At 45.3% G+C, this 14,310-nt stretch overlaps 1 protein-coding gene across 2 annotated transcripts in view; it reads right to left on the reverse strand.

Annotated features, from left to right (window-relative positions):
• ARHGAP39 (Rho GTPase activating protein 39) overlaps positions 1 to 14,310 on the reverse strand; it is a 187,340-nt gene that overhangs the window by 19,080 nt on the left and 153,950 nt on the right. For both annotated transcript variants that reach the window (XR_015951607.1, XM_035125366.3), the window contains exon 7: positions 1,666 to 1,739. Coding sequence is in view for 1 of the 2 variants with exons in the window: in XM_035125366.3 (XP_034981257.1) it covers positions 1,666 to 1,739 (74 nt within the window). In the remaining variant the exon portion in view is untranslated. The remainder of the gene's footprint in view (positions 1 to 1,665; positions 1,740 to 14,310) is intronic.

A 14,310-nucleotide genomic window follows, 5' to 3' on the forward strand; every position in this document is an offset into this window, starting at 1 on the left:
CTTGCAAGGAGCTTAGCAAACCGGGAGCGCAGAACAGCTGTGGGGAGGAAGGGGCCGGAAGCTCCTGGCAGACCCTCTTTTTGAGCGCGCCGTTGTTCAACAGGTGCAGTTCGAGAGGCCCGAGAGCTGCAGGTGTGGCTCAGAATGTCTGCGACGTGCAAGGAGAACAGGCGGCTGGACTAGATGGGCCACTGGCCTGATTCAGCAGGCTTATCTTATGTCGTCGTTGTTGTTGTTGTTGTTTGTTGTTGTTGTTATCTTCTGAAGAGTGTGCATGCACACGAAAGCTTATGCCCAGAACAAACTTAGTTGGTCTCTAAGGTGCTACTGGACAATTTTTTAATTTTCTAATTTATTTCAACTGCGTCAGACCAACACAGCTACCTACCTGAATCTATTATTATTATTATTATTATTATTATTATTATTATTATTATTATTATTATGAATTTCATTCATTTTTTTTGGTTTTCCAAATCAAAATTTTACAGTCACACGTCCAACTTACAGCATAAAAACAAGATTTCAAGGAATCTCCTCAACTTCCCTCCTTCCCTTTGCGGGTCCTATTGTTAATCATTTCCTCCTGCATCTTTTATGATAATCCAAAATCTTCACCATTAAACTACAAGTGATATTATAATCCTAAGAACGATTTTAACTGCTTACAATGGCTTTTAAGATAAGTTGTAAATTTCCCCCATTCCTTATTAAAATTTTGGTCTTCCTGATTTCTGAGTCTTCTGGTTGGCGAATTCTGCCAGATGGATCTTCTTTCCACCTCTGGGCCAATAACATCCACGCAGCCGTGGTTGCATACATAAATAGTATTTTCTGCTCCCTAGGGATTTCAGCACCCAGAGTTCCTAAAAAAAAGGCTTCAGGGTTTTTTATAGAAAATGTTATTTTAAACACCGTCTTACGTCCTTAAGGTAGAAGTGTGATTGTGAGGTCACCCAATTGTTGGCTCTGCATTCTCCCCACGGAGGGCCAAGGCTTTACGTGGAAAGTGTGGAGCCCACACTTCTTAGCACACCATCGCCCGTTTATTTGTTGCACCAGCTCTTCTTCACAACTTGCTCTCAGTTCCAGCCGACCTCCTTTAAAATATCAGGCTACAGGAGAGTTTATTTATACCTAGAAATGTTCTGGAGTGCAGATGTTAAAATGTTTGAGTACAGTGGTACCTGGGGTTAAGTACTTAATTGGTTCCGGAAGTCTGTACTTAACCTGAACTTTCCCATTGAAAGTACCGGTAATGGAAAGTGGATTAATCCGTTCCAGGTGGGTCTGCAGAGTACTTAAATTGAAAGTACTCAACCTGAAGCGTATTCAACCCAAGGTATGACTGTAATTACTTTAGATATACTTTAGATATATAAATATAATAATAAGAAGCAGAAGTACCTACTTTTCCTATTATTATTATTGTTGTTGTTGTTGTTGTTGTTGTTGTTGTTATTATTATTATTATTATTATTATTTTCTCTTTTCTTTCTTACTCTCTTTCTTTTGATAAGAAGCTTAGATTAATGTTTGAGTTTGAGGGGAAAAGATAATTGATAATAAGCTTTGTATTCTTCTTTATACTCTAATAAACTTTCATAGATCGATGGATCAAATCCACACCCAAAAAACTAGGCAAAAAGGAGAGGACAGAGGTACCTTTTTGGCGCCGGTCAATGCTGCTTTCTGGAGCTTGCTGTAACAGTACTTGGCATAAGTGCTTATTGCCACCCCTAGAAGAGAGGAGAGAGAGAAAGAAAGAAAGCAACAAGTCAGAGCCAGGAAAACCTGCAACTGCAAGGCCCCCCCAACAAGGAAGAGACCCAGACAGGAGAAAGCCCAGCAGCATCCTCAAGAGAAGCCATCAGAGAGCAATATTTCCAAGCTGCGTCTGCACAAGCAGCCCCTCTCAGCCTTCCTTCGAGAAGCTCATTTCTGGCCACGGCTACCCGAGATGGACCTTGGCAGAGCAAGTCCTCCGATGGACCCCTTGCTCCGGCCGTGAGCTCGGCAAGAACCGCGTGCGAGCAACATGCAATGGCACCTGGACACCTGGAGGACTCGCTGTCTCCCTTGAAGCCACTTGCCACCCTCCTGTCCCTCCAGCACCGCTACGAAACCCGCCCTGGCAACTGCTCATTTTAAACTTGTCGAGGCCGGCCTTTGCAAACTCTCACGGTCCCATTCTAGGGGTGCGGACATCATATGGTGGCGGAGATCCAGAAATTAATACCAGCTGTTCAGCCTCTGTAAGGCCTCTCTGTTGATGCGAACAATGGGTCACCCCACAGAACAACACTGCAGATTTTCAAGGCACTATGCGATGTATCTTGGGCCCTCCCACCATCCCAGCAGGGGAAAAGCGACTAGGGACTGGGGGTACACAGAACTGCTGGCTGCGACACCCCAAGGTCACACAATAGGGCATTTTAGAGGGGGGTCCTTTAAACCCCTAGAGCAGTGGTTCCATAAACTCACCCCAGCAGCCTCTTACCCTAGAGAAAGCATTACGAGCAGTTTATATAACCCATTAAGGAAGATAGTGATGCAATGAAATGCAAAACAGTAATAATTTAGTTGAATTAATTCCAGAGCTATTTAGTTGAATTAATTCAACAAAACTTATGAACTTGATCCAGTGGTGCAGTTTTTCAAAGCCTGATAGTTATTTGCACCTCCAGCACGCACGCACACACGCACACACACACGGCCTCTTAATGCCTTCTAGGTAATCCCCCTACCCCAGGGAGCAGTGTCTCCCGCTTTGGGGGATCACAGATCTAGGCCCTTGGCTGCCATGGGCCATTGCCCCCCCCCCACCTCTGTGAAAGAAAACCATTAGGCCATTGGTTCCCAATTTGCCTGCTACTGCGGATCTCCTGTTTTTCAAAAGCCAAGCCATATGGACCCCCCACTTTTGAAAATTTTGAAATCTCTATGGTGATGATTGTTACATGAATGGTGCCACGGACGCCCTGGGTGGGTTCCACAGACCACCAATTGGCAACCTGTGCATTTTGCATCTTGGTTAATTTTGGCCAGGGCAATTGCAGTGGGCTGTTAAATCCTTGCTTCTTCTTTTTTAACAGTACCATGACTTGTGATTTTGCACTACTAATGGTGCTTGCCCAGTTGAAAGCATCACGGAAGATGCTTCCAGCATAGGTGCGAGAAACTTTTCACTAACATGATTGTAGAGCTCAGCAGGGGATCCATCTGCTCCTGAGTTTTTGCATTTACAAAAAGTTTCTCAATTACATTCCAGACTTTCTCTGTTGCTGTCCAGTCTGTCCATTGACTGGCCTCCCCTCCAGCTACCCTCTTAAAATCCCAGCTACCCTGGGAACGTAACACCTCCTCCTCCCTTGCTGGGCCCTCCGGCAAGAGTGGGGCAGGACCCTCTCCCATACCACTGTCTGAACTCTCCCCAGCTCCAGTCTTGAGGTCCTCCACCTCCTCTGACAGATCGTGCCCCCCCCCCCCGCCCCATCCTGCCTGGCTCCATGGAGCTCATAAGAACGGCGATGCTTCAGAGGAAGGTTGGGCCACATTTTTGGTACAGTTGTACCTTGGATCCTAAACGCCTTGTGAGTCAAACATGAGTGTTCCAGTTTGCAAACGTTCTTTGGAACCTAAAAGTCCGACGCGACTTCCAATTGAAGCCATGCTTTGGTTTCCAAATGTTTTGGAAGTTGAATGGACTTCCAGAACGGATTCCGTTCGACTTCCAACGTACCACTGTCTTTGTTTCAAGACTCCCAATATATATTCCAGAACTTGCAATATGGAAGAATTATTCCCAAACTCTTTTCGGCTCTGTAAATTCATCTCCCTTACCTTACCTATAAAAAAACACTGTACAGAATAGCAGTTTGCACAGCCAGCCGAGGAAGATGATAACACGGTAAATTTCAAAACAGTAACAATTAATTGCAGGTTTATTCCAAAACCCAATTAAAACTATTTAGCTGAATTAATTCAACAAAATGGATGAACTCGATTCAATGAAGCCAGCTTTACAAAATTTGGTAGTCATTTACACGTCCAGTGCCCTGTTGCCGCCCCCTGCCTCTTAGTGCCCCCTGAAGTAAACCCACCGCCCCCCAGGAGGCAGTTCCAGTCACCTTTGGGGAACCACTGTTCTACACTCGGATCTGGAATGGGAAAAGCGCACTGCATACAAGGTCTAAAATGATTATTATAGAGAACCAAAACATGGGAGAGAAGCAGTGCGAAACGTTCTTTGCTCTTATGCCACCTTACAGCAACAGCTACATCCCACACTGAAATCAGGTGCAACATCTGGCCCTCCCTGATACTTTCAATTTAGAATCCTAGGCACAGGTCAGTTCTGTGTCCAGGGCATATGTCTGCCAGCTCCATCTGGTACACAGGCTGAGACCCTACCTGCCTGCAGACTGTCTCGCCAGAGTGGTGCATGCTCTGGTTATCTCCCGCTTGGACTACTGCAATGCGCTCTACGTGGGGCTACCTTTGAAGGTGACCCGGAAACTGCAATTAATCCAGAATGCGGCAGCTAGACTAGTGACTGGGAGTGGCCGCCGGGACCACATAACACCAGTCCTGAGAGATCTACACTGGCTCCCAGTACGTTTCCGAGCACAATTCAAAGTGTTGGTACTGACCTTTAAAGCTCTAAACGGCCTCGGTCCTGTATACCTGAAGGAGCGTCTCCACCCCCATCATTCTGCCCGGACACTGAGGTCCAGCACCGAGGGCCTTCTGGCGGTTCCCTCATTGCGAGAAGTGAGGTTACAGGGAACCAGACAGAGGGCCTTCTCGGTAGTGGCACCTGCCCTGTGGAACGCCCTCCCAGCAGATGTCAAGGCAGTAAGTAACTATTTTACTTTTAGAAGACAACTGAAGGCGGCCCTGTTTAGGGAAGTTTTTAATGTTTGATGCTGTACTGTTTTTAATATTCGGTTGGAAGCTGCCCAGAGTGGCTGGGGAAACCCAGCCAGATGGGCGGGGTATGAATAATAAGTTGTTGTTGTTGTTGTTGTTGTTGTTGTTGTTGTTGTTGTTGTTGTTGTTGTTGTTGTTGTTATAGTATCCTAGAATTGAAGAGTTTGGTGGGACCCCAAGGATCATCTAGTCCAACCCCCCGCAATGCAGGTATCACAACTAAAGCATCTGTTGTAGATCGCCCTCTGCATCTTCACAAAAAGCCACTACACCTAAGGTAGAGAGTAAAATTGTAGAATTGCAGTTGTAGAGGTGGGGGGGAGCACAAGGGTCATCCAGCCCAACCCTCTGGAATGCCCAACATGGGGCTCAAACCCAACAACCCTGAGATTATAAGCAAACCTCACCAGGAAAATCACTGGCTCTTATTGCACTCAACCTTTCAGTGCACACTTATAAACACTTTATAAACCTATTACCTTAATTCGCTACCACTGGACAGGCTACCCTTCCAGATGTTCTCCAGATGTTCTAGACTCCCATCAGCCCCAGGCCACACGGCTACAGCAATCATCGCCTGAAGCCCCTCAACCACAGCGGGAACACTTGCAAACTCAATGTCTAATGGGGAAAAAATGGTTCATTGCGATAACAACACCCTAAGCCACTAACCTCATTTGGGTGCTTGTTTCAAGAGCCTCCCCCATTGAACAGAAGAGTAGTTCTGCAGATATACCGGGTAATATGTACTGCAGAAAAGATGTGATAATAAGATGACTTATATGACCAATGCAAATGTCAGAAAAGGATTGAAAAGATCCCCCAACCTGCTCATTTTTTTGTGTAAACGCAAAGGGATTTTTTTTTTGAAGTGTTAACACTATGATATTTGTTTTTTTTTTTAAACATACTTTTTATTAATTTTACAAAATACAAAAAAACCAAAAAACGGTACATACTTAAACCCCTTTTCCACCTCCTTCCTACCCACCCACATGGGTCCTCCCCTGCCACAGAAGTATCCCATGTTTGTGAACAGTCAGAAATGGTCCATTTTATGCTTGGATTTCTGTCCTCCTCCCCCTCCCCTGACCCCAAAGCCCCCCCCTGCCACCAGGGAGCTCCAGCAAACCAGGGCAGTACGCAGGAGGACATCCATCCAACCATCTATTGTTATACCAAAAAAAGAGAAAAATAGAAATAGGAAAAAAAGGGGGAAAAGAAAGGGCGAAGAAAAAAAAGAAAAAGAAAAAAACAATACAAAACAGAAAAATTTTTCTTGCATTCATAGTTGAAAAACCATATTTTATGGGCTTCCCCTCCCCCCCTTCCCCGGTTTTCATCCCTTTTTTATCATCTGCAACAGTTTCTTACTTTATAAAAATACACCTTTGTATCTTATACAACTTATAAATCAATTGTTAACATTTTCATCTAATATTCAAATCACTGAAAATTCAAACTCCCATTTTCTCTTCCCGTGCCTAATTTTTTTTCTCCCTCTATAAGCCTCCATATTTTCACATTTTCCAAAATCCATTCACTTTTAAAACTATAACTATTCTCAATTTAACCTTACATCCCCGATTACCGGCTCCACCCCCCCCAATCCAGCAAATTCCAAAATCAGCAGACCAGTTATAAACCTGTTAATCCATCCTTATAATCACAACATCACTTTCCCTTCACCCCACCCCCTGTTTACAGTCTCTTGCCATCCAGGTCACCATACAGGACCCCTGAATTTCTTCTCTTCTCTGCATATTTTTTCCTTCTTCCCTGTGGGCGTTCTATAACACTATGATATTTGACCCCAATTAGGATGAAGTAATTTGCTAACAACTGCCCAATTACTGATCGTGCAAAAGTGGAAATCTATCAAGGCACCTACAGGAGGGAACTGCAGCCTGGAGGCAGTATGCGTCCGAATGACAGTTGCTGTGAATCGCAAGTGTTGTGTGATTGCCATTGTGTGAGTGAGTTGACTGCCCCAATAATATGAGACGGGTTTCTGTTCTTAATGCTGATTTAACCAAAATACAAGCGAGCAACCAGGGAGGGAACCTGCATACTTATTTTTAAGGTACTTATTTTAAGGTACCCAGGTGGCACTGTGGTTAAACCACTGAGCCTAAGGCTTGCTGATCAGAAGGTCGGCGGTTCGAATCCCCATGACGGGGTGAGCTCCCGTTGCTTGGTCCCAGCTCCTGCCAACCTAGCAGTTCGAAAGCACGTCAAAGTGCAAGTAGATAAATAGGTACCACTACAGTGGGAAGGTAAACGGCGTTTCCATGTGCTGCTCTGGTTTGCCAGAAGCGGCTTTGTCATGCTGGCTGGAAGCTGTACGCCGGCTCCCTCGGCCAATAATGCGAGATGAGCGCGCAACCCCAGAGTCGGTCACGACTGGACCTAATGGTCAGGGGTCCCTTTACCTTTACAAGCGAGCAACCAGGGAGGGAACCTGCATACTTATTTTTGCTACATATTTCTTTGGATATATATTTTTTGTTCTACCTGATATGAAAATTGAATAAAACAGTACGTTTATACCCCTCCACAAAAAAAGGCAGTTTTGTGCCTTCACTGCAAAGCACCAGCTCCTTACCATTCCCAAGAACCTTTGGGAATATTAAACACATTGGTTTAAGGGGGCTCTGTATTCTCTGGTACCTGGCTATGCAATCATCGGAAGGGGCTATCCAAATTCTTACAAACCAACAAGGCAATGAGGCCTTGGGAATGTCGTTTCCTGGAAGATCACGAACCTGGCATGCAGAAAGCACCATGGCTAGATTCCCGTGTGGATTTCGGACGGCCAAATCCTGCACGAGAGAAAATCCCTCCACAGAGTGACCTTCAAGTCACCCTGGAGGGCTGTGAGCATGTGACCAGAGCTCTGATCTTCCTGAAAGGGTGGCTATTAATAGGCTGGCCGCACAGTCCCCCCCCTGGGACTGGTAATCCAATTAAAGACACAGCCTTGCTCATAGAGGAGCATCTCGGGCAGCAGAAATGCCGCGTGGCGGCAGCAGCAGCAGCTAACAGGCGCGGACCCTTTGACTCCCAGAAGTCACTGTTGGATTTTTTGAATAGTCAAGTTACTTTAGAGTCGGTCTAATGTAAATACTGTCTGTTTAATTGCTCACAGGCGTGGGCTCTGCTTCTTGTATATAAGGCTCTGCCAGAAAGCCTTCTGCATCTCTTAGTTAGATCTTTTCAGTTTGATTCATCTCTTAGTAGATCACTCTTTCAGTTTAAGAGATTTCTTAGTTGAATCTTAGTATGAGAGTTGCTTAGTTATAATGCTAGTTTGCTGTTAATTCTCGGGTAGTTTAATGGGAGGTTTGTGGGAGGTTTTGAATGTGGGTAGATAACATTGCTAAGAGAGAAAGCATCTATCTTTAGTTTAAAGTCTCTATAGAGTCAGTTTGTTTTTCAGTTAAAGAAACCCAACCATTTATATTTTCATCTGCATACTTTTACAAGTGTGCAGCTAGTAAGGGGTTTCATATAAGGGAGATAATTCCCTACGCTCTTGGTGGTGCTTTCTTAGCCAGGTCAACTTCTGACTGCGTATACTCTGCGTGAAGCGTACTTTAAAGGGCCACTGTAAAACTGGGATATATGATTTAGGTTAAGCAGGTTTCAATACCCAGTTTTCTCCTATATTATTCTTATTATATATTATTTTCAAATAGTCACGTGGCCAAGTGCGCCAGCCCCATCTCCTGACCTGCTAACCACCCTAACAAGAAACAAAGCTGCCAAGTTATCCCTTTTTTACAGGGATTTTCCCTTATGCTGAATAGGCTTCCTCGTGAGAAAAGTGAAAACTTGGCAGCTATGACAAGAAACGCCAGTCTGTGTTGGACCAAGTCAGGCCAATTCACCCACCTGACCCACCTATTTGCTATAATATCCCCGGCCGACCTGGTGCTCTTCTGAAAGTTTTTGAGCGCAACTCCCGTCAGTACCAGCTGTAGACCATGGAAATGGGTCAAGGCTGGGTTTCTGCGATTGGCACCTGCTCTCTAAGGTCTACGGGGAAGGAAGGGGATATTCCCGGCCCTGATAGAGCTGGGGACCCCCCCCCCACACATACACACAAGGCAATGTGGTCAGCCACACCGACATCTCTGGAAGGCACAGGCTGCTATGCCTCCCTATCATGACAACGTTCCTGAACATGCGAAGCTGCCTTTGGCTGAGTCGGAGCACTGACTCGTTTCACATTACAGTGGTGCCTCACTAGACGAATTTAATTCGTTCCACGGGTCTTTTCTTATAATGAAAAATTCGTCTAGTGAATCCCATAGGAATGCATTGAAAAAAAAATTGAAATTTTTTTTGCCCATAGGAACGCATTAATTGAATTTCAATGCATTCCTATGGGAAACCGCGATTCGCTAGACGAATTTTTCATAAAACGAATTCGTCTAGCGAGGCAACCTCCGCTAGAAAAATCCTTTCGTTAAGCGGAGATTTCGTTAAGCAGGGCATTCGTTAAGCGAGGCACCACTGTAACTTCTGCTCTCTGCAGCTCTCCAAGGGCCGTGCAGAAAATTGCCATTTTAAGAACGTAAGAGGGGAAATTTACAGCATGTTATTCGTTGAAGGAGAACTACCTGAAAATGATTTGCAGATGGTATCTAACTCTGAGTAGACTTGCTAAGATGTAGAAGACTGAATCACATAAGTGATGGAGATGCAATGAGGTGGAGGGAACGTTCTTTCATAAGTGGTGGACCTGTAAAAGGGTAAAAGTGTATTGGGGAATAATTCATAATGAACTGAAAAAAATGTTTAAAAGTACTTTCCCCAAAAAACAGAGTCCTTTTTGTTGGGGACAACTCAGACGGAAATTCCCAGGTGTTGGAAAAGGTTATTTATGTACGCCACTACTTGGGCCTGTGTTTTGTTAGCCCCAAAATGGAAAACGAGTGAAGTCCCAACTAAAGAAGATTGGCAACTTAAACTGATGGAATATGTGCAGCTTGCAGACCTAATATACAGAATAAGAGAACAGGAAGAACATATGTTTAAAGAAGATTGGGAAATGTTTCTCGAATATATGGAGGAAAATTGTGTTTATTTGAAAACGCTGGCAGCATTAAGATAAATTCAACAGTGTAAATAAGTCTTGATGGATGTATTAATGGACTACTGAATGGTATAGTTTATATAAAATATGCAGGGATTTATGTTGTGCAAAATGAACCATGCAAGAGAGAAAGGGAAGGCACTGATATTTTAAGGTTGTTTTGAAGGGAAGGATTTGCTAATTGTATTATTGAGCCAAATCTGATCATATAGTTTCCTATTCCGCGGATGCCTTATTTCTTAATATGCTTTTCAGTGCCTCTGCGTCTCTGCACCAAAGTGTGTCAAAGTGCAAAGCAAAAGGAACAGGATGCCCAGCTCAAGGCTGGATGACTGTCTTGTCTGATGCTGGCAGTCTGACGCAAAGAGCAGCAAGATAGTCAAGGCTGCCTGAGTCAGCATGTGCACAAGGACCGGACAGAGTGCCTTGCACAGAGGAGGGGGAAAGGAGCCCAAAGAAGTGTATAAGAATCTTTGCAATTCGTGTTTCTGGACTCTTGTCGTGGCTGACCACCAAGAGTCTCTTAATTAATTAAGAATTAAACTCTTTCTCTGGAACTCAACCCCGGTGTCATTTTGACTATCTTTGTCCTGCCTGGGCGCAACTTAAAGGACCCTTAGTAGCTGATAAGGCTGCAGTTTAAGTTAATATTTAAACTCAGGATGGTGTGGGTCCTTTTAAAAACAAAGGGGAAAGCTACCACGGAAGCTTTGGGGCTCCACTAAGTCCCACCCGGAGGATTAGCCCCCAGGACAGCTCTTCCACCTCAGCAGGGCAGCTGTGCAAAGCGATCTCTGTGTATTTCCTGGGGTGCGGGAAAATGCAGAGAGACGTCGGATCCTTTGGGATAGTCAAATCCAATCAGCATAGCACTATGTGTGTCTTTTCCCTACCTCAACAGCGAAGGTCAAGTTTCTTTCCCTTTAAGGATGCAACTAGGAGAGTTGGAAATGCGAGGGCAGGGCAGGTGGGCAGAAAGAGAAAATAGCCAGAGAGGCAAAGGTTTACAAAGCAACCACATATCAATTTTCTAGTGGGGGCCGAAGGCACAGTTGAGATCTGAAGCGAGATGACAAAGGGCAAGTGAACCCTTGGGCTCTACATTCCGCTTCGATCGGCGGCGCTGGCATTGCTACAGGTGCCACTGATAGTCCTCTCATCCATCTCTGTGAATTTGTCCAATCCTCTTTCAAAGCCATACAAGTTGCAGGCCATCACTGCATCTTGGGGGAGGGAGTTCCACAGTTTAACAACACAGCGGCTCAACTGCTCACCGGGGCAGATTATCGCCACTGCCAGATCTGATTCTGTCCATCGCTAGCCCCAGATCTGGAAAAGCAATGCACAAAGAGACCTCGCCTGGTCTGAACCACATTAAATTCCTTGGGCCTTTGAAAATTCGGGACAGTTCTTTCTCCAGACATCTTCCCCACAGAAAAATAAATCTGGAGCTCGCCAGGGAGGTCTCTTTGTGAGCAGGGTCGGAAGGGGTCAGCTCCCCCAGTGCCGGCTGTCTTGGCAAAGGCTTGTTTGTTCCGCTTGTCTTCCTCTGCTTCTTGGGATCTCTGGGCGACGCTGACACATCAATGTGTCCAGGGGCTGGGGAAGAGGCAAGATCCAGATCTGCCAGGCTCAGGGAAAGGAAGAGGACAAGGGTCCCTGGTGCACAGTCTAGCTAGGATCTCCATCAAAGGGCCTCCGGAGCAATGGATGACGGCTAACAGCAGCAAGGAGCACAACAGCGATATTTCCAGTGGCTTTGGAAAGAAGTTTCTTATAGAGGAGGCACCTTAGAACAGTGTTTCCCAACCTTGTGCCTCCAGCTGTTTTTGGACTACAACTCCCATCATCCCTAGCTAGCAAGACCAGTGGTCAGGAATGATGGGAATTGTAGTCACAAAACATCTGGAGGCACAAGGTTGGGAAACACTGCCTTAGAATGTCAAGATGCAAAATCAGTAAGGACATAAGGAGAGACTGCTGTATCAGGCCAGGGGCCCATCGAGCCCAGCATCCTGTTCTCACAGTGGCCAACCAAAGGGAAACACAGAAACAGGATTTGAACGCAGGAGCAGTCTCCCCTCCTGGTATTCAGAAGCCTTGCTGCCTCCAACCATACAGGCATCAGGGCTACCGGACATTGAGAGCTCTCTCCTCCTCCACGAATTTGCCACCCAGCTTGATGGCCGTCACTGCTTCCAGGGGGAGGGAGTTCCACAGTAAAACTCTGCATTGCACAAAGAGGGACTTTCTTCCACCTGGGAAGTGATTATATATCTTTATATATTTGAAGACTGAAAATGACTTTTGTTAAAAAAAAAAAAAACCAGAAGCTATGATTTTGAAAGGTAGAGGACTTAACGGATATACCATGCAAAATACTTTGTTCCCGCATCTGAGAGTGGGCCAAGACCAGCCCATCCCTATAGAAGGAAGAAGCCACCGCCAAGGAAATAAAGGAAATTGGCAAAACAAACTAATGAACTATGCAGGACGTATTAGATCATTTGAAACCCTAGAAAGAAAAGGGAAATGTTTTTTAAATGTCTTTTTAAAGGGAAATGTTTAAGGCATATTTTGCAAGCTTTGTGCATAGGCTTTTACATTAGTTGAACTTTTAAAGGTCGCTTGTAACAACATGAAAAAATTCCTTCAGTAGCACCTTAAAGACCAACTAAGTTTATATTTTGGTATGAGCTTTCATGTGCATGCACACTTCTTCAGATCAACATGAATAAGGTTTTAAAATTGGATAGTTAAGATTTTATGGGCCTGCATGAATAAGTATAAAATAATGGAACCCAGAAGGGGGAGTGGAAGGAAGTCAATTAAGATGTATGATTTAAAATTCTGATTGCAATGTGTGTTTTTTGTTTTTTTTGTTATTATAAGATTAATAAATTGTATCAAGAAAACGGGGGACTTTTTTTCACCTGTCCTGAAAATCTGCACAGCTTGCTTGTGCATGGTAAATGATGGCTTATCCAAGAGGTGAGGAACCTTTGCCACGCTGAGGGCCGCATTCCCTTGTGGGCAGGTCTTAGTGGGCCGCATGCCTGTGGAGGTGAGCAGGACACGAGGTGAAACATGGGTTGGACGGATGCAATTTTTATTCTGCAGTTTCTACAATGAGCTACACTGGAGCTTTGCAAACACAAACACTGGGACATGTAGCTTGAGAAGACGTGGCCTGAGGAGAGAGGTTTGGAGGGCCACACCTGACCCTGAGGTTTCCCACACCAGGTTAGGGCTTAACTCAGTGGTTCCCAGAGTGATTTCCCAAATTGGGAACCCGGGGGGGGGCACTAAGAGGCAATGGGGCTACAGGGCGGCGCTGGAGGCATCGATATCAGACTTTGAGAAGCTCGTATCACTAGATCAAGTTCATACATGTTGTTGAATTGATTGCAATAAACATTTTAACTAGATTTTGAATAAATTAATCATTACTGGTTTGGATTTTACTGTGTTTATTATCTTCCTTACCGGGTCATGCAAACTGCTATTCTGAATAATGTTCTTTAGAGGGTGAGGGAAAGGGAAAGGACCCCTGGACGGTTCAGTTCAGTCAAAGGCGACTATGGAGTTGCGGTGCTCATCTTACTTTCTGGCCGAGGGAGCCGGCCTTTGTCCACAGACAGCTTTCCAAGTCACATGGCCAGCAGGACTAAACTGCCTCTGGCGCAACAGGACACCGTGACGGAAACCAGAGCGCACGAAAACGCCGTTTACCTTCCTGCCGCAGCGGTACCTATTTATCTACTTGCACTGGTGTAATTTCAAACTGCTAGGTGGGCAGGAGCTGGGACCGAGCAACGGGAGCTCACCCTGTTGCGGAGATTCAAACCGCCGACCTTCTGATCGGCAAGCCCAAGAGGCTTGGTGATTTAGACCACAGTGCCTCCCACTCCCCTCTTTAGAGAGTAGGGGGCACTGGGAATGTGTTTATGGAACCAAGGAGACAGTGGCCCGAAAAAGATTTGGGAACCACAGGCTTAAACCATGACCACTGCCCAGAATGTTATGACTCATGGGGAGCAGGGACATGCTTGTTGGGGGGCAGAGGATGGGGCTTATGGGAGCAGGAGAAGGAAGCCGACTCGGATCAGAAGTTCCTGTGCTCAGGACATACTTCTGCTTTTGCTTACGCTGCAGCTTTTGGGTCTTTGCACATTAAACTATTTCTCCGGAATGCCTGCCCAACAGGCTTGCCTTTTTCTCTCTATTTTTTTTAAAAAAAGAAAGAGTGGGAACATCTCCTGTTCCAAGCTTCCACC

Source organism: Zootoca vivipara, chromosome 8 (assembly GCF_965207765.1).
Source record: "Zootoca vivipara chromosome 8, rZooViv2.hap1.1, whole genome shotgun sequence".
Classification (NCBI taxonomy): Eukaryota; Metazoa; Chordata; class Lepidosauria; order Squamata; family Lacertidae; genus Zootoca; species Zootoca vivipara.